Source organism: Rana temporaria, chromosome 8 (assembly GCF_905171775.1).
Source record: "Rana temporaria chromosome 8, aRanTem1.1, whole genome shotgun sequence".
Lineage (NCBI taxonomy): Eukaryota > Metazoa > Chordata > Amphibia > Anura > Ranidae > Rana > Rana temporaria.
Genome location: NC_053496.1, coordinates 56,214,823 through 56,241,290, shown reverse-complemented (window position 1 = coordinate 56,241,290; position 26,468 = coordinate 56,214,823). Strand labels below are relative to the sequence as shown.

Sequence of the window (26,468 nt, the reverse complement as noted above, 5' to 3'; positions counted from 1 at the left end):
CTTACAAAATCTGCAGGGGTTCATATGATTGTTTTCGCCACTGTACCAGGGCGATAGAGAGAAATGGTCATTCTTTTACAGTCTAAGCTGTATACCAAATTTAGTGCAGCAACATGACTTGCAGTGAAGCTGAATTGTCCCAGATTTACATTCCAGGAACTAGTATATGACTTAGGAGTCAGTAAGTGTTACTTGACATCTCAAAGCAGTGATTTGCTTCAAAACCGATTCCCTTTAAAACCAGATATAATTAAATCTATTTTCTACTGTGCTTCAGCTGTCCTTATAATTAATGATAGAACGCCCAATTCTTTTAATTTTTTTAATGGGGCAATATATTGATTCTACATCTACGAAGCACATACGAAATCTGATTTGTACATGGCTTAGTGTTCTGTGTTGTGTATTGCTGCCATTATTTTAAATGACATCCAATTATTTTCTTTTCGAGAAAATTAGATTTGCAGGGGAGGTAGATGGTGGGCATAGCTTCCAACTGTCCCTGATTTTGAGGAACTGTCCCTCATTCTTATCCCAAAAAGTTGGGAGGTATGGGTGGGGAATGTAGGCACTTTAAAATTTAGTTCCAGACCCTGCCTCCTAATTAACTCCTCCTCCCCCTTTGAGGTCCTCAGGAATGTGACTTATGCTTATTATGTCTTTATAGTTACCTTTTTTTTATGTCTTCAAGTTGGTCATCTGACATGCGGGATCCTCTTTTCCTCATCTTACTGTGGTGGATGGGCTTTTTGTAAACAAAGAGCGGTGCTAATATGACTCACGTCTGTGCTTCTCTCTGCATTAATACACTGACTGCAGGGTGCTGTGGGGACACTTAAAGGGGTTGTAAAGGTTCATCTTTTATTTTCTAAATTGGTTCCTTTAAGCCAGGGATGGACTGGCCATTGGGACTACAGGGAGTTTCCCGGTGGGCCGATGGCTCAGTGGGCCGGCTTCAGTGACAGAGGACCGCCGCCCCCCTCCGCTCCTCTGTCTCTCCCTCCCAGCAGAGCTCACCTCCTCTCCTTCCCTGCAGTGCTCACCTGGGTGGAACAGAGAATCAGGGGGAGGACCAGAGGAGCAGGGGGGACGACAGAGGAGCATGGGGGAGGGGACAGACAGCTGACTCAACAGCTATGGCCTGGGAATTTCTCACTTCTGCCTAAACTTGTCCCATAAGGGGGGACACCGAACTGATTCTTTGCCCCGGGTGAAATAATGTCTAGCTTCCCCACTGGTACTGCATATAAAAGTACCAGTACCAACCGTTCTACTCTAATAAAATAGAATGGCTAGTGAAGCGGGAGAGGGGGCTTGGGGGGCCGGGGGGTGTGCGGGAGTTGGCTGGCTGCCATAGGAGAGACATGTCAAGATTGGCCAGTCTGGATAAAGTCCAGGGCCAAATTTTTGTCCCACCGGATCTCTTAGGTCTTTTTTTCATACCAATAAGCCATAATCTCTTTCTTTACTACCTCCTGGATTCACCTAAAAATGTATTTCTCGGGATTCTCGTGCCCATTTATTTTACATGAACAACGATCTAACACAACAGCTTCTTTTATTTACTACTATAGTTGGCTTCTTACAGCTGTTGTATGATATGACTTATTTGTCCTCATTTTTCATTCCCTGTTTATGTGTCCTCATTTTCTAAATCACATCTAGTTGTCCTCATTGCCATTCCCCATCTATCATGCTTCACTGAGTAACACTTCATTTTTTTCTGGAATCCTGGAAAGCAAAAGTATATATATTTTCCTACATTGAACACAATAGGCACATACTGTACATTTCTTAGGTTCCTATGCCTTTAAATATTTGTTCACCTTATATTTTATTTAATCTCTGGTTTTATGTGATTTTTCTTTATCTAAATTTTCAAATAACGATGAAAAAGGTGCTAATTAAAACAGTGTAAACAGTATTCTTTATCTCACCATTTAGAGCAGATAAAAAGGTTCCAGAAAATTAAATTCTGATCGTTGCCATGTCAACGTTATTCAATTTCTCATAGTATAAATTATATTTTTATCGGATTGAGAGGGGACATTATAGCATTCCAATATGTTGTACTGAGCTTCAGAACAAAGAGGAATAATGTTGATATTGTAATGTATAATAAGAAAAGATATACATCATACTGATTCTCCAAGGATTGCATATTTAGACTGGGAAAATGGAGGTGATGGCCATCGCAACCAATCAGATCTCAGATAAGGAAAGCTAAAGTATGACAATTGGATTGTTTGTCAATGACATACAGCTCTGCAGTTAGAGCTGTACAAATAAGGCACTCATGAGCCAGAGGCTACAGTAATAAATAGAGACAGACCCAGACATACATTCATAGTCTGTTTACTCGCACAAACGTGTAAAGTACATGGGCATATGCAAAAACTAAAACATTCTGTTTTTTACAAATGCCAACACACTAAATTTGTGTTGTTTAAGAGCACTTGCCATTCAAAGAATTACCATTGAAGGCAATGTGTCTGCAACAAAATAGAAAGCCTTTAGAAAAATAAGTCATGTTATATTGCATGGACTCAGACCACCATGTGCAAGAGGTCTAAAAATGCTGAGGTTTGTATAAATCTTCAACCAAAAAAAATTAAACCGGGCCTTTTTTAACTGGGGTGACATTTGGGTTCTTTGGGGGCACTGTGGCAAAATGGCCAAAAAATGCCCCATATTTCCTAAATGTTTTCGAAAAGTGAGTGAGTAAATCAAGCCTGTGTTTCTTGGTTACACCGATTGTGCAGTATTACAACATTGGGCAATATGTAGGCCAGGCACTGGTGTCTTAACAACTCATAATGTCATTGGTTGATAAGGAGCATGTTGGGTGCCTGCACATCATCCTTGTTTGCCCCTCACCATCAACACTGGGGGTCACATTAGCTGTGTGAGGAAGAGAAACAGAGAAGAGGAACGCTGGAATTCTAGTCAGTAGGGATGGGCTCAGGTGTGTTCAGATTGTTCAGGAATTGTTCAGGAAGCCATCTCTGCACATAGCCAATCATAGGCAGTGAGGCATTTCCCGGTCTGCAGCTGCACATACACACGCTGCCTACGATTGGTGGTGTGCAGTGACGGCTTCCTGGTGGGTATGATCTGAACACTCCTAAACTCATCATTACTAGTCAGTAAGTTTAAAAACACTGCTCTAATATTTTCACAAAAACTATCCATTTCTGTTAACCTGACCCAATAATGTAACCCTACTCTCTCTCTCGTTGATATGCAGGGTAAAGCAACCAGTTTGCTTTAATGCCTCCTCCCCAGTAGCACATGTTCTTCTTTCCATTCTTTCCTTGAGCTACCAGGAGCTTAAAAAAAAAGGATTGTAGAATCGTATAACAGTACTGGATTAATCACCAAGCACCCAGAGTTGACATGTGGCGAGAGTCCAAAGCCCTGTGAAAATTATAGGGCGACTTCTCTTTGATCCCAGAAGCCATATGGAGTGGTGGATGAGTAAAGGAAATGTGAATATGTGCTGTTGGGGATTGGGTATGCAAGTCAACTTGTTGGTATTTCCTGCATGGGCAAAGCACAGCCTCATCTAATGTAACCCTGACACATAACCCATAACTCTTAGGCCGCGTACACACGGTCGGACAAAACCGATGAGAATGTACCGAGGTTCAGTTTCATCGGTCCAAACAGACCGTGTGTATAGCCCATCGGTCTGTTGTCCTTCGGTCCAAAATTTTAAAACATGCTTTAAAATCGAACCGATGGACCGCTGCCGATCCGTCCAAACCGATGGTTAGTACAGAAAGCATTGGTTCAAAACCCGCGCATGCTCAGAATCAAGTCGACGCATGCTTGGAAGCATTGAACTTTGTTTTATTTAGCACGTCGTGTGTTTGACGTCACCGTGTTCTGACCCGATCGGTTTTTGGAACGATGGTGTGTACGCACATCAGACCATCAGGCCACTTCAGCGGTGAACTGATGGAAATGGCCCGTCGGACCATTCTCATCGGTTTGGAAGGACCGTGTGTACGCGGCCTTATCATTACCTATCCCTTAAAATTAACCTGAACCCTTAAAAGAAATCACTAAACTTTAAAGTGACACTTAATTTCCTTATTTTCCAAAAGCAATCCATACACATCCACTTAATGACTCTGTGATCCATTTTTCACAAAACTGTGTTTTTCTGCCTTGTTGTAATGTTCTCCATGAGCATCCAGAGTTTATTATATTTGGAACAATATCTTCATGTCAGTTGTGGTCATGTGCACTGCTCTATGCACACTATACATAGTGCCGATCCTGACCTCCCTGGGGCCCTAAGCAAAATGACATGTCACATTAAAGATTAAAGTTGAGAAGCGGGGGGAGGGGGTGTTCTGCTGTCAGAAATGACATCTTACATTAAAGTGAGAAGCGGGGGGTGCTGACTTATTACCTCTTCTCCCATGCAGCCAGCGAGTTGAAAAGCGGGGTGAGGGTCCGAAAATTACTTCTCACCAGGCGGGGCCTTTAGTAATTTGGGGGGGCCCTCCGCAGCTTTGTGGGGCCCTAAGCGGCTTGCATAGTGAGCCTATAGGGTGTATCGGCCCTGACTATACATCCCATAGTCCATAATCCATCTCTGCAGCGAGCCAGAGAGGGTGACTATTTTCCTACATACAGTGAGACAATGGAGAATGAACATAGCCACCCTCTAACAGCAAGCCAGATCACACCAGCAAGAAAAGGAATTTTGGAGGAGGCTGAGAGGCATAGAAGGTACATTTTAAGTACTTGAATAGAATTTTTTTTTTTTTTTTTAAACAGCGATTAGTGTCACATTAACCCTCTCCCTAAACCTAGCCCTGTGCTCCAGAATTATAAGCATATATAGCTTACATTCCTACACTGAGCTTTCAGCACCAGAAACAACCAACACCAAAAGCAAGCAAGACGTGTAGGCACAGCACAATACGCGGTTTTACTTTTCCTGCTCAAATTCTATAAACAGTGTTCATCTCAAAAGCCGGGGAGAATGATGGTAGCTATAATTGATCATCCTTTGACCCGTCTTCATACCATTTGTTATGAGTGAAGCTCTCTTCTGGTCTCATGTTGTTTATACTATTGCTTTCTAACAAGCAGCTAAATCTTTAGTGATACCTGCATGCCGTGCTCTGTACATAGGAGGTCACATATGAATAAAGCATTGCTGGAAAGCAGCTTTGCAACCAGCAATCATCATTGGCGTCTTAGATATACATGCAGTTTGTATAGTTACCAAAGGCCCCAAAAACTATTTTTTTTTTTTTGTGAAAATGGGGGATCTATAGGATAAAAAGATTGCAAGCCCACTTTTATAAGTAATACAATATTTGAAAAATTGTTGATGAAAACTATATTTTAAAATAGAAGTATGGACTTAAAAAATATACCCACCTAGCATTGATCCGATGCTGCATCTGTCTCCCACCGGCTCTGCAGTGAGAAGTGAGCGATCAAACACCAATGATCACTCAGTTCTCCCCTCCGCTCTGAGCTGAGACTGTCAGTCAGTGTCTTTCTGCTCTGCTCCTCCAGCACTCACTGGAGTGCTGGGCTGTAAAGCGGCTGGCCCAGGCTCTCAGCAGATTGCCGAGAGGCTGAGTCAGGTGCCAATCCAGGCATCTGAGTGGATACCGACCATATGGTTGGGATCTTTCCCGAGCCTGGACTGGCTGAGTGAGGTCAGCTGACAGCGAACTTTAGCCCACTGTCGGCTAAAAAAGGGTCACAGGAAGGAAGAACAAACTGCACTCCTGTGACCTACAGGAGAAGAAGTATGCATACTTCTGTACTTCTTCTTTAATACAAATGCATTATTTGCAGACACACATAAAAAATAAAATAAAATGTTAATTGTTTGTTAGTTTTTTTATACAGTTTTCCTTTTTGAAAATGCATTATTATCACAAGGGGCCAACAAGCCACCTACTGTATGTGATAATACAGTGCAAAGACAGGTTCTCTTTATTCAGACATCAAGGGTCTATTAGAGCCCTAGGGGCAGATCCACAGAGAGAGTACGCCGGCGTATCTACTGATACGCCGGCGTACTTTCAAATTTCCTGCGTCGTATCTTTGTTTTGAATCCTCAAAACAAGATACGATGGCATCTGGGTTATAACCGACAGGCGTACGGCTTCGTACGCCTTTGGATCTAAGATGGAATTTTTCGGCGTCCGCAGGGTGGCGTTCTCGTCGTTTTCCGCGTCGAGTATGCAAATTAGCTATTTCCGACGATCCACGAACGTACGAGCGGCCGTCGTATTCTTTTACGTCGTCTCTAGTCGGCTTTTCTCCAGCGTATAGTTAAAGCTGCTGTTTCGTGGCGTATAGTTAAACCTGCTATGTTAAGTATGGCCGTCGTTCCCGCGTTTAATTTGATTTCGTTTGCGCAAGTCGTCCGTGAATCGCGAGATGGACGTAATTTACGTCCAAGTCTAAACAATGACGTCCTTGCGACGTCATTTCGCGCAATGCACGGCGGGAAATTTAGGGACGGCGCATTCGCAGTTCGTTCGGCGCGGGGACGCGCTTCATTTAAATGAAACAGGCCCCCCTACTCGCTGATTTGAATTAGGCGCCGTTACGCCGCAAGAGATACACTACGCCGCCGTAACTTACGGCGCAAATTCTTTGTGGATTCAAAGCTGCCAAAAGTAAGTTACAGCGGCGCAGCGTATCTCACATACGCTGCGCCCATCTAATTGTATGTGGATCTGCCCCCTGGTGTCTCTGCTGCACCCTACCCATGCAGATGGGGGCAGAAAGCCCCCAACTTGAATCTTACCTGACTATTGCCATGATGAAACTGACATTATGAATAATGTAAAACCAAAAGTGCTCAGTGATGAGCCCCCTTACACTAATTCTTCCTTATGTAAACCTAAAGTAGACATAAACTCAATCACTATTATCTTGTATAAACTTCAGTATGTTAATGTAAGTTCCAAAGTTATTTTCAATAGTCTTAAAATCAGTAGCTTTAATGAAAATTATACTGTATGATCCTTGCAGGAAGGCCTTTTATAGGCACCCTGTCCCCATCTGTCACTTGTGTGGTCACCCTGTCTTCTGATTAAGATTAGAAGTGTCTGTTTCAATACACATAACACAGACGTCCATTGTTGTCACCAAAATACAATGCACCCTGAGAAATATCATGCGACTATCACTAGAAAGCATGTAGACATGAAGGGCCAGATTCAGAAAGAATGGCTTAAGTTTAGGCGGGCGTAGCATATCTCATATACGCTACACCGCCGTAACTTAGAGAGGGGAGTACCGTATTCACAAAGAACTTGCGCCCTAATTCACGGCGGCGTAGCGTAAATGGGCCGGCGTAAGCCAAAGTAGGCTGGTAGGGGGCGTGTTGTATGGAAATGAATCGTGACCCCACGTAAATGACGCGCCTAACAAATGGCGCATGCGCGCGCATGCTCAGTATCACGTCAAATTTTCCTACGCCCATCCCCATTCACGTACGACTTACGCAAACAACGTAAAATACGACGCTGTTCCGACGTTTCAGACGTCCATACCTTAACATGACTTACCCCTGCTTTATGAGGGGTAAAGTTACGTCGTACGCCTTACGGAAACCGCGTATTTTAATACGCTGGGCGCAAGTACGTTCGTGAATCGGCTTATCTAGCTCATTTGCATATTCGACGCGGAAATATACGGAAGCAGCCAGCGTAAATATGCACCTAAGATAAGACGTCGTAAGAGACTTACGTCAGTCGTATCTTAGACAAATTCTGGCGTATCTGATTCTTTGAATCAGGCGCCGAGATACGACGCCTCACATTCGGACTTACGACGGCGTATCTGGAGATACGCCGTCGTAAGTCCTTTGTGAATCTGGCCCGAAGTGACTACAAACAGATAGCAGTAGATTAGTAGCACCAAGATGCAACAAAGGATGGGGGGGGGGGGGACAGTACTATTTACATCTCTACTATAACACCTTGTTTGCATATTCACCTCTGTACTGTACTGGTGTCAAGATCTACTGCTTTGACATGTGCATTGTATATGTGTGTGTGTCATAGGCATGCGCACAGGGTGTGCCAGGTGTGCCTGGGTGGTGCACATTGTACCAAAAAATACTACATTAAACTGGCACTAACGCACAGAAAAATACAGCATTAAACGGCTCATAACACACCTAAATATACTACTTTAAACGTGCACTAATGCACAGAAATATACCCCCAATATTTCACCAAAGCTCCCTAATGGGGCTCCTAAAAAAATAAAATAAAGAACTACTGACACTGTCCTCTGCCCTACTGACACCGTCCACCGCTCTGCTGACACCATCAGTATACTGTATATACACATGCAAATATGTTTGAGATTTGGGGTGCACTCCCTAATGCTATAGGCTGCGCACACCTATGGTGTGTGTTTATATACACACACCTATACAAGCACATATTCCAATCCAAACCTGTATCTGCCTTCAAATACTGATAGTGCAAATAGGAAATGTTTTATGGTTGTCAAAAGATGAGGAATGTAATATAAAAATGAATTACATTTGATACACATTTTAGAATTACAGTTGGAATTAATGATGGCTAAGGAGGAGGGATAAGGCAAAGGCTAAAAAGCCAATTAGCATTTAGATAGATGAATAACTGGTTTCCAGATCAAAGTAAGATTATTGCAGGTACCACAGCTGCAAATGACATTGCTGGGAAATTTCTGATTAGTTTACACAGCAGATTGGAGTGATCATAATTAATGAATAATGTTGGAACTGAATTAAAATGATGGATTTTTTCCCTTATGTTTAATCTGCTGACTACTTGTGAACGCTTAATGGGCAGAGGCGATACAAATGTAGCGGTCTCCCCGACTTCCACAGGCCTGATAGTGACCCCCAGAGCCAGGGAGAACTGACATTCCTCCTCAGGGTGCAGGTTACTAGGCATAGTGGGTGTGGTGCAAGATGGCAAGATTGGGCGCCAGTTGCTTTTTGTAAAAATGAACAAAGATTTTATTTCTCAAAGTGGATGTAAACCCGCTCTCATCATTTCTAAACTACTGCCATAGTGGTTCTCTATAAAGATATACTTGCCTCCTGCATGTATCATTACCTGTCAAATGTCTCCCCTCTGTCTGTTATGAGAACTGAAAAAACGCAGATTCTGTGGGTGGGTACGTTGTCTGGAGCTCGGCGGGTGGAGTTGTGATGTCAGTAGACTCCCCGCCCACCTCTACACTCCCCTTGTCAACATGCATTTTTTCCTGTGTATTTCTTACACTAAATTCTGCTATGATTACTAACATCCAGTCAAAACCCAGAAAAGTAACCACATGACTTCAGAAAAGGAGTGGGGGTGGGAATTACAAAATAATGCCCGTCTCAGGCTTGTGCATGAGATATGTAAATCACCTGTCACTCAAAGCAGGGGGGGGGAGAACAGACAGGGTTTTCTCTGCTTGTCTGTTATATCTCACTAAAAAAAGATAAGAGAATTACTCAGAGCTGGATTAACTCTTTGTGGCAAGACTGGGCACAGATGATCTGAAATCCTATACTATACATTGTGCCAACCAAAACATTTTTAAATTTTCGGGTTTACATCCACTTTTAACAGGAAAGGTAGGAGAGAGGGTTAGGGCACAGGATGCCCTTATGCAAATGCAATAGCAAATAGGCAAACTGTGCAGACAAAAATATAACTAGGCAGACAACAATACAGATAAAGGGCCTTTAAAGTGTTAATAAACCCACAACAGTAACATCTGTCTGCTTATGCAGCATAGCATGCTTGTTATACTCACTGTGGAACTCAAAGGGTTAATACTCTGCATTATGTAAAAGGGTGGTGTGTACAGAACCTTCCCTCCTGCACTGTCTATCTGAGGAAAGCCCGCTAACACAAGCAGAGTATCCAACCTGCACATGCTCAGATGTGTCTTTTATGCTGGAGAGAATAATAACTTGTTCTCAAGAGATAGCCAGATCACATGATATTGGCATCACACATGTGGGCGTGTATACAGGCTGAAGTGAAAATCTCCTCCTACCTGAACTCTCAGCCCTGGAGAAACTTTGCAGTTTATCACTGCCCGGGGTATACAGATCAGCCAAATAGGTATATAGTGGCAATATTTTAATGTGAAAAGCAGAGGAACTATTTTTATAATACTGGGTTTAGTAACACTAAGCTAAATTCAGCAATCTGTAACGTGTAGCAATTTCTGTCTCCTATAGCAACAAATCTCACATTATCCTACTGTAGATCCTCCAGCTTAACTCACAGTATCCCACTGTAGATCCTTAAGCTCAGCTCGCCATCTCTCACTAGACTTCTTGGACTCTCCGCTACCTGCTGGATCCCTCGAGCTTCACCCACAGCTAACCGCTGTACTTAACGTCAAGCTTTACTTACAGCTAAGCAGGAACAAAGATTGTCTCTGGACAGCCACACTCTGAACAAATTGTAGCCTTTTATTAAAAGGACAGCACTACAAGTCACAGCAAAATAAAATAAAACCTGACTGCTGCCACGTTTCGCACTGAAACTAGTGCTTACTTACAGCTACCTACTGTATTCCTGGATGAGTCTCTACTAAAGCTTTTTCACTTATTTCACCTTCCGGCTAGTGAAGCATCTGCCCTGGTACTCCTTCAGAACTTTATCCCTTCCAAACTTGCCTCTGGTAACAGGAGTGGTCGTCCCTTTATGGCAACTGCTTCTCCTTTACCTCCGACAATGATCAGGTTCCCCTTGGACTGGGCCTCTAACACACGCAGTTCTGCCCCAGGCTTCAGGCTTAACCTTTGCTGCTCCTTCTTTGCGGAACCCTGAACTACTGGATAGTCGTATGTGTAGACCTAGCAGCCAGTATGACTCCTGGATAGGCCACAGGCATCAGGCTTAGCAACCAGGAGTTACTCAATACACACCCACCCATGCCACAGCCCCTGGCAGAAAGAACTCCGATCACCTGACTCTTCCCAATTAAATAGCCTATCCCAGCATGCACAGTGGCCAAATAAACTCCTGCTGATTGGCTGAGACAACTTATTTACCCATCACCTGAATTCACTGTAATCCATCATCCTAATGCCAAAGGCAACAGTGCCACCTATTGACATAAGGGAGAGACTACCATTAAAACTGATCAGTGTATTAAAACTACCAATTAGCCAGGCTAGTTACCACCCAGCACAACTAGATTTATAAGCAGCCAGCCCTGTTTAGGACCAGGGTGCTACACAAATTATTTTATTGATACAAAATGACCATAACTTCTAGAATGTAGGCTGCCTCTGATTCTGTAAAACTGAGGAGTCTGGTCTAAGGTGTTACTTAGCTGCTGTAATACGCTGAGGACCTCCCTACAATATGCCATTACAGAAATATATACTAGTAGGGCTTCTGATTGACAAAGGGTATATTGCAGAGTACAATATACAACATTCTGGAGTACAGTATGCAAGATGATGTCATGCTTGCTCTGAAGATCTATCAAACCAGATTCCTCTCTGGTGTCCTCTCTGCTAGTTTTCCTCCTTTTGGAGGAAGTTTTCATTTTTAAGACTCCATACATGCCAGTAGCTGTGCAGTGAGTCAATTTTTTTACATTTTTGCAATAGCGTTTATTAGCGTTTTTAGCCTTATTTCGCGTTAGCGTTTTTAGCTTTTTTTTTCAATGGATCAAAAACGTTAAACGCTGGTGAGCCATGTTTTTAAACGTTTATGAGCTCTTGGCTTTTTTTGTGGTCAGAAAAACGACTCCTGAACGCGATTTCAGAAAACAGCCCATAAACTCCACTGCTGATAAACGTCTAAAAATGTTCTTGTGTGCATGGACACATAGAACAGAGGGGAGTTTAAGGGCTGTTAAAAAAAAAAAGCACCCAAACTCTCAAAAACTGCCGTTTATGATGTTCCGTTTGCATGGAGCCTAAAAGATGTATATTTTCAGTCTATGTAACTAGTTTGGAAAACATTTAAAGTAACACTAAGCTAATTTTTTTTAACAACAATTGTTCTAAAATATCAAGTATACCATTGCTTTGTTTATTTGAAAAGTCCCTTATTGTTGTTTTTGTTGGTTATGTTATAAGATGAGGTTCTCAGATCTTGAGGAATGTAGAATCCAACTTTACTTGTATAGGAGAACAGCATACATGTGTAAGAACAGCATTACAGGAGAGAGCAGTGAAGAAGAGAAACTTCCTTCAAGAATGTATAAACATATCTAAAACAAAGATGCTAGTATATCACTACAGCACCATCTATAGTTCAGAGTGCATAGTACATGTTGTTGCACTTCCAAAAGTTTTCAGGCTTCTGTTTTGTCCTTGCACACTCCCTATCCTCCACTGATGCAGCTGCTAGTGTAGATCGAGCAGTGCTGTTATTCTTGGTCACACGGTGGGCGTGGAGAAACAAACATAGCCACCCTAGAACAAGAAGACTGTGAATGACAGAAAAAAAGCTATATATACACATATACACTGTATAAATATATATATTACACAGTACTGTGGAAATGTTTTAGGCAGATGTGGAGAAATGCAATAAAGTAAAAATGTTTTCAAACATATACATTTTGTTTATTTTTATGAATTTACAAAATGCAAGATGAGCGAACAGAAGAAAAATCTAAATCAAATCCACATATGGTGTGACTACCCTTTGGCTTCAAACCAGCATCTATTCTTGCACTTGCACAAGGTCAGGGATTTTCTCCCACCTGCTTAAAACGTGTGCACGGTAGTGTATATACAGTACATAAATGCACATTCGTTTTTTTTCCCCATAGTTTTTTTTTATATATAAAACAATTATATAAATATAAAAAAAATTAAAAAAACGAGAGCGTTGCAGCACAGAGCTTGAGAAAGGGCAGGGATGCCTGAAATGTTGCTGGATTATATTTATTGTGACCTATACAAGCAAGAGCGCTGCTCCAAACACCAAAACTCTTGTGCCTGATGACTCCAATATCCACCAAGGTTCCAGCATTCTAAGGGAGCATGTCTAGCCCTGTGAAGATATGTCAAAGGAAAGCACCTTGGCACACCCAAGCAAACTGCCCAGTCTCAGTGTATATTAGATTGTCTCCTCCTAAAGACACACCCCCTCTAACGCATTTCACCCTCCCACATGCTTAGTTGTAATATAGGCCTGTGGGAGAGTGAAACACGTTAGAGGGGTGTGGCTTTGGGAAGAGATAAGCTGAAGCTGATCTGCTATACACCGAGACTGGGCAGTTTGCTTGGGTGCACTAAGGTGCTTTCCCTTGACATATCTTCACAGGGCTAGACACGCTCCCTTAGAATGCTGTATTATATTTATGTTTAATGAGAATAAAATGAAGCTTGCTCTCTGTGCTGAAACGCCTCTCTTCAGGGGTTTTCCAGGCTGCATACATAGAATGGAACTTTGATCTAGACATTGCTCTCCACCCACATACAATATATATATATATATATATATATACATGCATACACACACACACACACACACACACACACAGTATATACGCACACACTTTTTCTCTCTCATCACAATACCTGTTGAAGGCTTGCTTTTATTTAGCAACTCAGAAAACTACGTGGGTTTGAAATCTCAATGATCAGCCCATTGCTAACACACATTAAAACAATTCATTGTGAGTGTCTGTAATTTCAGAGCTGCTTTTTGCATTATTTTGAGCAGCAGGCATCAGTACTTAATTACCTGTATGGAGGAAGCAAGAATGTTGAGGTAAAAGTTGAACAATCTGTTGACAAGTAGTTACAGGTAGATGCATAAATCAGTCTATAAAATCACAGCCAAGATCTAATTACAGGAAGAACTGCATGGAAATGTGACAAGAGTGTGAGGTATATATATATATATATATATATATATATATATATATATATATATATATATATATATATATATATATATATATATATATATATATATATATATATATATATATATATATATATATAGCTATATATATCTATGAGAGAAGGGAGAGTGTGTAAGATACATATTATCTATCTATATCTGTGGGTAGGGTAATGGCACAAAACTTGCCAGAGAGCAGCTCCTGAAACAATATTATGTACTCCAATGGAATGAGGTCCAAACAGGGGCGGACTGACAACTCATGGGGGCCCCGGGCAATAGGAGATTATGGGGCCACACAGTATACACACATACAGTATGCATACACAGTGTACACACACAGTATACATACACACAGAATACACATACACACACTGAAAAGGTACTGGAGAGGCGGGGCAGCTAAAATATTTTGTTTCAGAATTTATTTTCGTCCGAAAAATAAATTTATTTAGTTACTCCCGAAATTCGTTTTTATTTATTTTGTTTCGTTAAAAAAAATGTATGCGTCCGAAAATCCGAATTAATTAAGGTCAAATCTGTCATCGAAGGCTTATGGTGTCTGTCGAATGTTCTAAGAAAATTTAACAAGCAGCTAAACTGTACGCCGCTGCAATCATACATTTCACAGTCAAATGCTCGGCTCATAGGCTATAGAAGAATTCAAATGTTGGTTGACTGGTAATAATAATTTTTATATATGATTATTACTAGTGTCATACAACATTAGAATTGTTCTATAGCTTGTAGGCTGAACATTCGACCGGAAATGTACGATTGCGGCGTCGTACAGTTTAGCTGCACCGTCGAATCTTCTTAGAACATTCGACAGACACCATAAGCCTTCAATGACAGATTTGACCTTAATTAATTCGGATTTTCGGACTAATGCATTTTTTAACGAAACAAAATAAATAAAACGAATTTTGGGAGTAACTAAATAAATGTATTTTTCGGACGAAAAGAAATTCTGAAACAAAATATTTCAGTGTGCACATGTCTAGTAACTGTGGTGTTGTAATAAGGACAGAGCATTTATAAAGCTTGGAACACAAAGGCAGAACCTGGAATTGGCTTCACAGAAAAATATTATACACAAGGCAATATAACCATATATAAGGTCATTCTCTCTGTTGTACTGACCTCCTAATTTCCAGCTGTATGTCATACTTTCATAAACTAAACATTTTGTGTCTTCACAGGTTCTATCTCATAAGTGGCGGAGTACCTTTTATCATTTGTGGAGTAACTGCTGCAACCAACTTAAAAAACTATGGGAATGAGGATAATGCACCGTAGTAAGTAATAGATTTGGATAGAAATTTGTGTATGATATTACAGTGGGTTTTACTGTAAGCTCCATTGAGAATTAAACTCTTTCATACAATCAATTTTACAAAATCAGTGTGATCTTTAACTTGGTTTTATCAAAGACTTGCTTATATTTTTGTTGCGAAAAGCTTCACATATGCAGTATGCCTTAGACAGCCAGATCTGCAAAAGATAGGTGAATTTGACAGATTTAGAGTATGGGCACTTTATATGTATATTGACCCATTCAAATATAACAGTACTCATATAGGCTTGCTTATCTTGTCCAAGTAAGCAGACATCTGAATGGTTAACAAGGGTCACATACCTTTCCCACTGCTCTTACAACTACTGTACTACATAAGCCATTTACAATGTACAGTGAATCGTTGTACAGCAATGGCACAAATCAAATCTATCTGCAATGCATGCGAGATCCTAAAACATCAGTGCCCAGCCTTTGGCCATCTGGTACTTCTTGTACAAAAAGATCGAGCTAGGGCATTATTCATTGCAATTATTAGATATGCACAGGCTTACTTACAATAATAAAATTGTACTTACCCCCTAATTTTACTAAGTCTGACAATTGATGCCAAGCATTTCCCAGCTACTAATGGTACAGGAAGTGTTAAAGCTGAACTCCAGGCAAACAGCTGATTACTTAGATAAAATATATTTAACCTGTCAAAGACTTTAAATTTCTCTCCATTCAGTCCTAAAACTTACATCTCCTGTAAACCGCCAACTAATGTCTTTGCATTGGCTGGAAGAGAGGGCAGCCCAGTACACGGATGACCTACTCCTCTTTCTGAATGATCCAGGCCTGTCCTTACAGGGCACTCTTTTGGAGGTGGCAGTACTGCCCTCACTGGAGGCCCTACAGTCTCTTCCTTATAGAGGAGCTAAAGCCCCTTATTCCTGTAGCCCCCCCCCCCTTTAAAATTAGTGGGGCGTTACGCTAAAGTTAGTGGGGAATGGGAGATTTTAGTTGCTCCCATTCACTAATTGTTAGTTTGTGCTGTTGCCAGTTCAGAACTGCCTCCTGGGTCAGTCTGTGTGCCCCTGGGCGACAGTTGGCGCTATAGGGGTTCTGACAGAACCATCCATCCCCAGCAGCCAATCAGAGGAGTTTCCCTCTTTTGGCATGCTGGCGGGGGGGTATATCTGGGGCACCGGACATTTTTCTTGGTTAGTCTGCGGGGCCCCGAGATCCAGGTGCGGCATCCACCTTCAGTGTGCGCGCATCCGCGGGCCCCATCCTCATGGCCTGCCCGGTTGAGGCTGTGCACCTTGCGGAGCCTTCTTTTGATGAAGAAAGGGACCCCAGCGGCTTGCTGGGTTCCAGATCCTAAGCTGGAGGCTGAACAGTGGGGGATTGGCTCGGGAGAACCTGAGTGCAGAGGTTGTCTGCGAGGCCTGGACGAATCACCGGGGATCTGATCACCACGCTACATGACAGGTACCTTATATTTGCTGTCAGTGGGTGATCCTACAGAATAAGACTTACTGGGAGGATTCGCTATCCTTATACTCTGATTATACTAAGAAAATTTACTACGCCTGTGGCAGAGGCATTGTTTCCTCCCAGTGATCTGATTATTGCGGGCGACCCTTTGGCTGCCAGGTCCGAGTTAATTGCCTGTCCAAAGGGCACTTACCCACCCTGGCGAGGGTGGCGACGTGTTGAATTATCTGTTTCGAGAGCAGGCTTGCTCTCTATGCTTTTGATATCCAAGGCCTGATGCTACAAGTTCTTCCTATTCATCAACCTCTTTCTCTACTGTGTGTTCTGTTGAAGTTGGCCTTGTTGGCTTTGGAATAAAGCATTGGAAACTCACGCTACCGGCTGGACATTTGTATTTTCATTCACACTCACAAGAATCACCCTTAGACAGAAGAACTTGGTAACGTAATACGCCGATCCCAAATCAACCAGCAGCTCCTTCAGGGGTGAGCGCTACATTCCCTTATGCCATCCATGCTCACCACCCTTAATGCTTGGAGAGTGAGCATAAGTCTTGAATCCCACACCCCACTACAGCTCTCTCCGAACACTCCCCTTTACCTCACTTCTGTGGCAGTGACTGTTGTTGGAAGTGTGGCCATTGCCCTACCTATCCTCACAATGCACTCCAACATCTTTTGTATTGCTGCCAGCCAGCCAGCCTTCCCACAGGTTTTGAGGTAAAAAAAAAATATAAACATGTAGCAACAGCCCTGAAGAAGGGGGAGTCCATGTTCCCCCAAAATGCTTTGACTTGATGTACTATTCTCAATAAATGTATTCTAATATAACTTCCAACTTAAATCTTATTGGACACCAGGCCCTCCTTTTCTACTTAGCATTCCAAATGTTGTCGTTAAACAGCACAAAATAGCTACTCCCCACTGATGTACACATTTTGTTTAACCGCTTCCCGACCGGTTCACGCAGATTTATGCTCTACTGGGCAAAATCCCATACATATATGGGTTTCCTTTTAAGAGCCGGGGGGGGGGAACCGATGCATGTGGCCAAGGGTCGCGATCGATGCCAGCCACACGTGATTGCATGCACGAGAACCAGCAGTGTAAACACACAAATCCCTGTCAGAGCAGAGGAGACAGATTGTGTGTTCCTACTAAGTCTCCTCTCCTAGTCAGTCCTATCCCAATACAGTTAGTACACACGAGGGAACACAGTTAACCCCTGTATCGCCCCCTAGTGTTAACCGCTTCATTGCCAGTGACATTTACACAGTAATCAGTGCATATTTATAGTACTGATCGCTGTATAAAATGTCAATGGTCCCAAAAATGTGTCAAAAGTGTTCGATCTGTCCCCCGCAATACCGCAAAAAATCTCAGTACAAATTACTAGTAAAAAAAAAAATGCCATAAATCTTTACCATAATTTGTAGACGCTATAACTTTTGTCCAATCAAAATACGCTTATTGCGATTTTTACCAAACAAATTTGAAGAATATATATTGGCCTAAACTGATGAAGAAATGTGTTTTTAAAAAACATTTTTTGGGATATTTATTTTAGCAAAAAAGTAAAACAATATATTTTTTTTCAAAATTGTCGCTCTTTTTTTGTTTATAGCGCAAAAAATAAAAACCCCAGTGGTGATCAAATGCCACCAAAAGAGTACAGCGTCACATGAACGCGCAATTGTCCGTTATAGCGACGCAGTGCCAAATTGTAAAAAGTGCTCTGGTCAGGAAGGGGGTAAAATCTTCCGGGGCTGAAGTGGTTAAGCAACATGTCTGTACAAGAAATCTGGGTGTTCTCTTGTCATTTTGTTGTGCTTGGCTGCTCTAGTTTCCTCCAGAGGCCAGAGCAAACAACTAGAGTTTTTTTCCCCCATTGACTTCCATGGGGTTTGGAACATCTTGACTTCATTGTCCAAACTGTCCATCAATATTAATGAAACCCTATCAAGGCACTCAAACAAGAGGATCTCACTAGCAGAGCCCTTGTGAGAGAAGTTTTTCAAAAAGAAGCAGAATACCAGACAAAAAAACAGCATGATAAAACACACTGCTGTACTAAATGTTTCAATTAAAACAAATATATTTCACCCAAGACTAATATATTTCTTATCTATTGGCAAAGTTATAATATAAGAGTGGGCAACTTGACACAGTGAAATATAGTACCCTTCAGGTTATCGCTTTTATTGATGTGAGGAGGTGGAGATGCAGAGCAGCATGATAAAACATATAGTACTGTATGTCAATAATTCCACTCAAGATGTTGAGGATGATCCCAGAAAAGTATAATCAGAAGACTGCAGAGTTGGCTGGTTACTGTATGTTTTATTCTTGTAGATATTACATCAATAAAAAAAAAGCACAAAATGCAGAACTATGTGTATGTATATATATATATATATATATATATATATATATATATATATATATAACACACACACACAGTTGTGCTCATACGTTTACATACCCTGGCAGAATTTATGATTTCTTGACTATTTTTAAAATCATGACATAATCACAACAGAAACTACCCAAATTGCCCTGATCTAAAGTTTACATACCCCAGTCCCCAATACAGTGTATTGCCCACTTTAACATCAATGACAGCTTGAAGTCTATATGGTATTTGTGGATGAGGCTCTTTATCTTCTCAGATAGTAAAGCTGCCCATTTTCACAAGCAAGTTGTACACTTGCAGAGCACTTGAAGCACAAGTTCCAGTTGACACGTTTCCAATTTTGTAGCAAATTTGTATGGCAAGTCTCTAGCAAGAACAAAGTTGCAGTGGTGAGTCTACAGCAGTGTTTCTCAATTCCAGTCCTCAGGCCCCCCCAACAGGTCAGGTTTTCAGGATTTCCATTATTTTGCACAGGTGATTTGATCAGTTTCACTGCCTTAGTAATCACCACAGCCTTTTCATCTGAGGGAAATCCTGAAAACCTGACCTGTTGGGGGGGCCTGAGGACTGGAATTGAGAAACACTGGTCTACAGTATGAACATTTAGCCATAATGACCTCCTGTGGTGGGATGACTATAGCACAACATAACTGAACCAGAACTTGCAACAGACTTGCAGAATATTTGCAAAGAAAGTTGATCTGGAGTCATGCAATGTGGACTTGCTGCAATTGTGCTATAAACTTGTGAAGTCTAGCAAAAGCTTAGCAAGTCATTCTGAAACTTGCAGCACTATTGCTTGCTATCTGGGATAGTATCATAGATGCCACAAAAGCTGGCTGTATTAAAAGAATCCAATTGAAGAACAGAATTAAAGTCTGCAGAAAAGTAGATTTTACTCACAGACCGGTGTTGGCAGAAAACCCTCATAGGCAGGTAAAGATGGTGTATCTTAGGGTGCTTTCACACTGATGGGGTGCAGTTTTTCTGCAGAGTGGGTGCAGCACAGTGTATCTGCAGTTTTCATGCATTTTCTCATAAACTTTTATTACATCGGGCAGTTTTGGTGCATATTCTGAAAGTGCAGTAATATTTGTATATATACATATATGTATTCAGGAACTTTGATGTGCTTTCAAAAAAATGCACCAAAATTTAATCGAAGTCTATGGCAAAGCACACATCCCGCAGAAAAACGATGGATAAACACTGCACGCACACCCCCATTAGTGTCACAGCGCATTAGACTCCTGTCAAACTGGCAGCCAGGGGGCAGAAATAACAGACGGCTGATCCTCATTTTAACCGCCTCCTGACAACCAACCTACGAGCATACATCGTACCTTTTTAGATGAGTACATCTTGCCATGGATGGGATGCTTTGAATAGTGGTGCAGCAGTTTTAACTCGACATGCAGAGGATGACAGGTGGCATTGCCTGTCAAACTTGCCCCTTGGAAGTGAATGGGAGCTGGCCGCAATCATGAGTCAATTGCTTGGCTTGCAGTTGCAACACAGTCCTGCAATGAAAAATCCACATTCAGTGGTTAAAATAAATGAATAAAAAAAATAGATATCAAGAGGCGGCAGTATAATCTCCTAAATGCCTTCTCTCCTCTGACCAGCCTCTGAAAACTAGTGTGAAAGGATCCATGCTCCTAAGGATAAGGTGTTCCCTGCTCAGCCGTTGACTCAAATTTTCTGCTGGATATCAAATCATATTCGCTGCAGCCTTACACCATAAAATCCAAGATCTGTTTATCCACAATTCTAGCGGTACATCCGCTCTCAGGCTCTCTCTTTATTCATGGACTGGAAGTCCTTCAACTGAATCTCACTGTAAGCAAAATCAAACATATGGTGCAGACCCAAGGGTATAGGAACTAAAGGTTTTAAGATACTCACCTTTGAATTACAATTAAAAGTATCACATCTGTATCCTGACACTAGGCCTTTTAACTAAGTCCAGGGGCAATTATTGTCTACCAGACCTCAGGGCCTAGCTAGTGAACAATCTGCATGGCCACTTATTTTTATTTATTTTCTCACACTGTTTGTCACATTTAACTTTTGTGTGTGTTTTCTCATGGATGAAGGGTGCGAGTCCTCAGGCTTGCCATGACATCTAGGGGGAGGATGTGTGGGCTATTAGGTTCCTTCCTCCCTTGCCTCTGTGGGGGGGGGGGGGTCTCTCTTTAGGAGGGCCCCTCGGCCAAGTATTCGATGGTCAGCTTTGGCTGACCTGGAATAACGGGGTCTGCCAGGCCTTCTGGTTATCGTAAACCTTAGTCCCTGTCAGGAGCCTTGCGCCTCCAGAGGATCAAGGTAGAGGTCCTACTCCTCCTTCAGGGGGGGCACTAAGCACACCCTTAATTGCACTTTTTAGTGTGTGTTTCACATGCATGTTTTTTTTTTTCAGTTAAAGTTTTTTTCCCTTTAGGTTTTTGCACCACCATGGACTAAAATAAAAAAAATAAAAAATATGTATCCTGACCCCAGGTTTCACATATAGATATTTATGTAAACAAACATGTGGACAATGATATAAACAAACCCCAAAACACCACCTTAAAACATTTAAAACCAAAGAAAATTATACTATTGTGTAGCATGCATAGAACACATCAACTACACAATTCACAAGTTTTCCAACATATATAAACCTACTGCTGCCAACATAACACATATACTGTATACAGTGGCAAAGAGAGTGGGCTTTAAAGGGTAATTCCACTTTTTTTGGGGGGGGGGGGGCAATTTTAAATAAAAATAATATAGTGTATGCAATTGCGACGTCAAAGACCGCTCTCGGTCTCTACTAATGATCAGAAGTCGGGGAGATTTGTTATGCAATCGGCTAGTTTTTTTCATCCCCTGGGCATAAAGACCCTGTTAAAGGGCCACTAGGGCTGGTCAGGAAGGAGCTGACACTTCTCCTAAAACTAGACAGTTTTATCCCAGCATATACTTGCTATTGTAAGTTCTATGTAACTATGATTCTATGGTAGCAAAGTGACTGTGTTTGTGGAAAATCGATCCTTTGCATAAACAGTTGGATCCAAAGTGCAGAGCATGGTGTGCTTTATAATGTGTGTTAGTATTGTTATGTGAGTTTGGCTGCATTCTACACACCTGCCACTGGTAACGATGTTGATCCATACTTGTTAATGACAAAATCCTTCTCTACTCTAGCCAAAAACTTAAAAAATATATATTTTGACTCTACATAATACCTTAAAACCAGCATTAAATATGATTTGTAAGTTTAGCAATATTATAAATACACTGTTTCAGAAGGCAATAGTGATCATATTTTTATTTATACAGTATATATTAGGAAACCTAATGGGAACTATCAGTGCTGGCTAGATTTTATATATGAAAGGTCCAGGGCAGTTTACTGACCATCGTTTTCTTAGTAGTCAATCACTAAATAGCGAAACAAAGATAAGTATGATAGATGATATTTCTCCTTAATGCTAACCTTTTGGTCACACAAAAATTCAAATGGAGCTTTTCTTCACTAGGTGTTATGCTCACCTCCCTGGCAGGCCATATCTTCCATCTGATCCAGTGCTTCAGCCTCTATCAGTTTATTCAGGCTTTAACATTTTTGGGAATGTTGGATACCTGTTTTCCTCCTTGCGTGCTGTGATTCCTCCCAACCACCCCTAGATCACTACAGGACAATGGGTGGTGGGGAACATAGGCATCTAAAAGTCCCAAAGTACTGGATATTTAAGGGTCTAAGGTTGCAGTGCTGGAAGGGAGCAAAAGGTAGGAGACATGGGCACTGGACAATTAGGAATAATACCTCTTATATTAGGGAAGCTCATGCTGTGGCTTTATGTGACTGATGGGGTTGCTTTAAAAAAAAACTAAAAATAAAAAACACAAGTCCCCAATGACAGCTTTCATAATTCTCTTCCTGACTGGTCATCTAAGCGTTATCAGTTACTGCCCTTTAATTAATCTTAAGTAGAGTTACTCTTCTAGTTCTCTTTGCTCCACTGCTGTAGGAGTCATATAATCTATACACCATGCTTGGCTTTCTTTCATGGGAAATACTTTCATGAAATGACAGTTCTAATAAATGATATCATTTTCAAAGAAAAGTGAATTTACAGAATCAGCAAGCTTATTAAACTGAACCTCTTTTTATTTGTATTGTTAAAGAATAGCTGTATTCTTTTTTATTTTCAATAGTTTTTATTGAAATTTTTGAAACGTTCAATGACACAGAGGATGGAGTCATACAAGTTGTATTAGCGTAGATATTATTTGCCACAACATCAAAGGATCTCATAATAATCATGTAGAATCTATCAAAGGTAGTAGATTTGAATAAACTTAGAGCTTAAAATAAGGTGACTTTACCATGTGGTGGAGGGGGGGGGGGGGTAGGGGGAAAGCAAGGGGAAAAACTAGGGCAAAGAGGCATGGACGGGGGGTAGTGGGAAGGGAGAGAGAGTAAACAGACCAACATATTTGAGTCAGCAATTTCCAGCCGGTATTAAGAGATAATGGGTACATGGGTCATTCTTGATTTGTACATCATGCATGGGTTGTTTAATGGTAGGGACCAAGAAATAGCAAATGTTTCAAATGCTAGGCTTTTCAATGCCTGTAATCTTTTCATTTCAAATTGGTCACAGTTTTTTTTTTTTATGATCCTTATTGTATGAAGTCCTGTTCTAAAAAAAAGTCTATTTTCTTCTGTTCACAGCTGTTGGATGGCCTGGGAGCCCAGCCTGGGTGCATTCTATGGTCCGGTTGCATTTATTGTTCTGGTCACCTGTACTTACTTCCTCTGCACCTACGTGCAGCTGAAACGGCACCCTGAGCGGAAGTATGAATTAAAGGAAAGGACAGAGGAACAACAGAGGCTGGCAGGTGCAGAAATGGGTCACAGTCATATGGCTGAAGCGGGACCAGTTGCCCAGGCAACCTGCTCCATGATTTCATCATCGCTGCTGGAAAATGAGCATTCATTCAAGGCTCAGCTCCGAGCTGCTGCATTCACTCTTTTCCTATTTACAGCAACATGGACCTTTGGGGCTCTTGCTGTATCTCAAGGGCATTTCCTGGATATGATTTTTAGCTGCTTGTATGGAGCATTCTGTGTAACTCTAGGGCTCTTCACTTTGATTCATCACTGTGCAAAACGAGACGATGTTTGGCATTGTTGGTGGTCCTGTTGTCCATCCAAAAGGAACGCATACCCAGTGCCAGCCAACACTCGGCAGAAAGTAAACATCAACGGAGATGCCCAGGGGCATGCAACTTGCATTCAGGAATCACCTTGTCCTAATAAATCCCCTATGTACAATCACCCTTCTGTGGGCCACTGCAAACTCACAAATTTACAAGCCGCTCAGAATCATGTAAATTGCCTTTCACCAGTCACGCCATGCTGTGCAAAGATTCACTGTGAACAGTTAATGGAAGATGAAGCTCACATCCATGTACATAATGAAGGTGCTTTCAGACCCAACATGCACGTGCATAGGTGTCTAAAGAGCAGAACTAAGCCACGCTACTTCAGTCGACATAGGTCAGCCGCAGAAAGGGAGTACGCATATCACATTCCTTCTAGTATTGATGGGAGTATCCACAGCTCGCACACAGACAGTCCACATAGTACGCACGAGGGCCACACAGGTCACCGACGGGGCTGTTGTGTAGCCAGCGATTACCCCACCATCAGCCAACCGGAGAGCAGCGATGCAAGTACTGCAATATTTAGTTGTGGCAAAATGCCTGACTCAGATACTGTGCACCATACTCACTTTGAGATGCAACCAAGGAGACAATCATTCCCTTTTAACACAACAAATCCCAACGGGGTACCCAAGGGTAGCATGCACGAAGCCATGATCTATAGTTCTGATACAGGAAATATAAAAACAGGTCCATGGAGAAATGAAACTACTGTGTAGTTCTGGGCATAGCTCACATATTTCTCCTTGCGCTGGTAAAAAAACGTATGCCATGTTTTCATTTTCACTTGTTAAGTGTCTGTACAGCACACCAGCACATGTACAATGCTTGGTTCTGTTTTGTTCATACAAAGAAACCGATGACAATGTGGCAATTGTGAAAAAAAATTAAGAGGAATAATAAGTATTGCAAAGAACCATGAACATGATGGTGGAATATAGATTGAAGAGGCAATATCCTTTTTTTATGTTTTGTTGAATCCTGAGCTCTTCGTTTTGCATATAAAAAGGTAACTTGGCCCAAATCAGGTGTCTGCTTTTAAGAAGAGGTGGGGGAGGGTTTGGTCCTCCATATACAAGCTGAATTCACCCAGTCCAGTGACATTGGTAATAAGGCTTTAAAACTGTGCTTAGGCTGTGAGGTTTATCTCCCCCACCAGGACCAACGATAACCATGCAGTTTTTGGGGATCAAACCTGCCCCCACCCTTTGAAAATCATTTTTGTGGAGGTTGTTACTTTCAGGTTTACTTGACAATAAATTATTATAATTTCTGTAATATGTCCTACACATTCTGATGAGATTTTATATATCTCCAATAGAAATCATGTATTTCAATGTTGTTTAAGGATGTGAATGAAAGAAAAAAAAAATCTATTGACTAAAAGGTGGTCGTTTTGTGATCTAAGCCAGCTTCCAGGAGAATATAGACACATTTTTCCATAGCAACCATCAGGCAATTAGAATTGTGCTTGGGATGGCATTAGTTCTAAGTAAACTGGTACAGTAAACATTGGTCAGATTTGTAAAATGGTCACTTGTATATTTTAGTGAATTCAGGGTTAAAAAGTTTGCATCTGGGGCATGGTTTTCTAATACTATTTCCCATACCCTTGCCTGCCACAAACTAAGTTAATAGGTTAAATACTATTGAGCCCATATTCTTCATTCTTTGTTTAATATACATATTTTTTGTAAATGCCCTTTAAATCAGATTTTTTGTATGAAGTATTTTCAGGAAAATTAGAAATGCCTTCCAATTCATATAGTAAGACAGAGGGATCACCCCATCTTGCAGCTCTCAGGTTTTTTTTCTTTTTTTTGTGACAGTGTTGTGATTTCAAGTGCCAGGTAAAATCTAATATTGGAGTATACCCTTAAAATGCACTATTTCTTCATGGTAACTTCTGTATTTCTCTGGTCATATTCTGTTCTGCAATGTGCTATACAAAGTAAAACAGGGTTTTTACAACAAGGTGGTTGAGGTGGGACTCTTCTTCACCGAAAAGTTCCAACCACACCAGGGTTTTACATTTTCCATCGAAATCCCTTTTAAATGGAATCTATAGTGTTTTATATATTTTTTCTATTTATTTATTATGTCAGTTACTGCAAAAAAAGTTTCCATTTTCTTTTTAAAGCGGGAGTTCACCCATACATTTTTTTTTACCCTTA

General features: G+C 41.3%; 1 protein-coding gene across 3 annotated transcripts in view; it reads left to right on the top strand.

The window, feature by feature from the left end:
- Positions 1-26,268, top strand: part of ADGRA1 (adhesion G protein-coupled receptor A1) — an 893,528-nt gene extending 867,260 nt beyond the window's left edge. For all 3 annotated transcript variants that reach the window (XM_040361825.1, XM_040361824.1, XM_040361826.1), the window contains 2 exons: positions 15,086-15,181; positions 23,801-26,268. In XM_040361825.1, coding sequence (XP_040217759.1) covers positions 15,086-15,181; positions 23,801-25,013 — 1,309 coding nt within the window. In that variant the 3' untranslated portion in view covers positions 25,014-26,268. The remainder of the gene's footprint in view (positions 1-15,085; positions 15,182-23,800) is intronic.
- Positions 26,269-26,468: the final 200 nt, after the last annotated feature.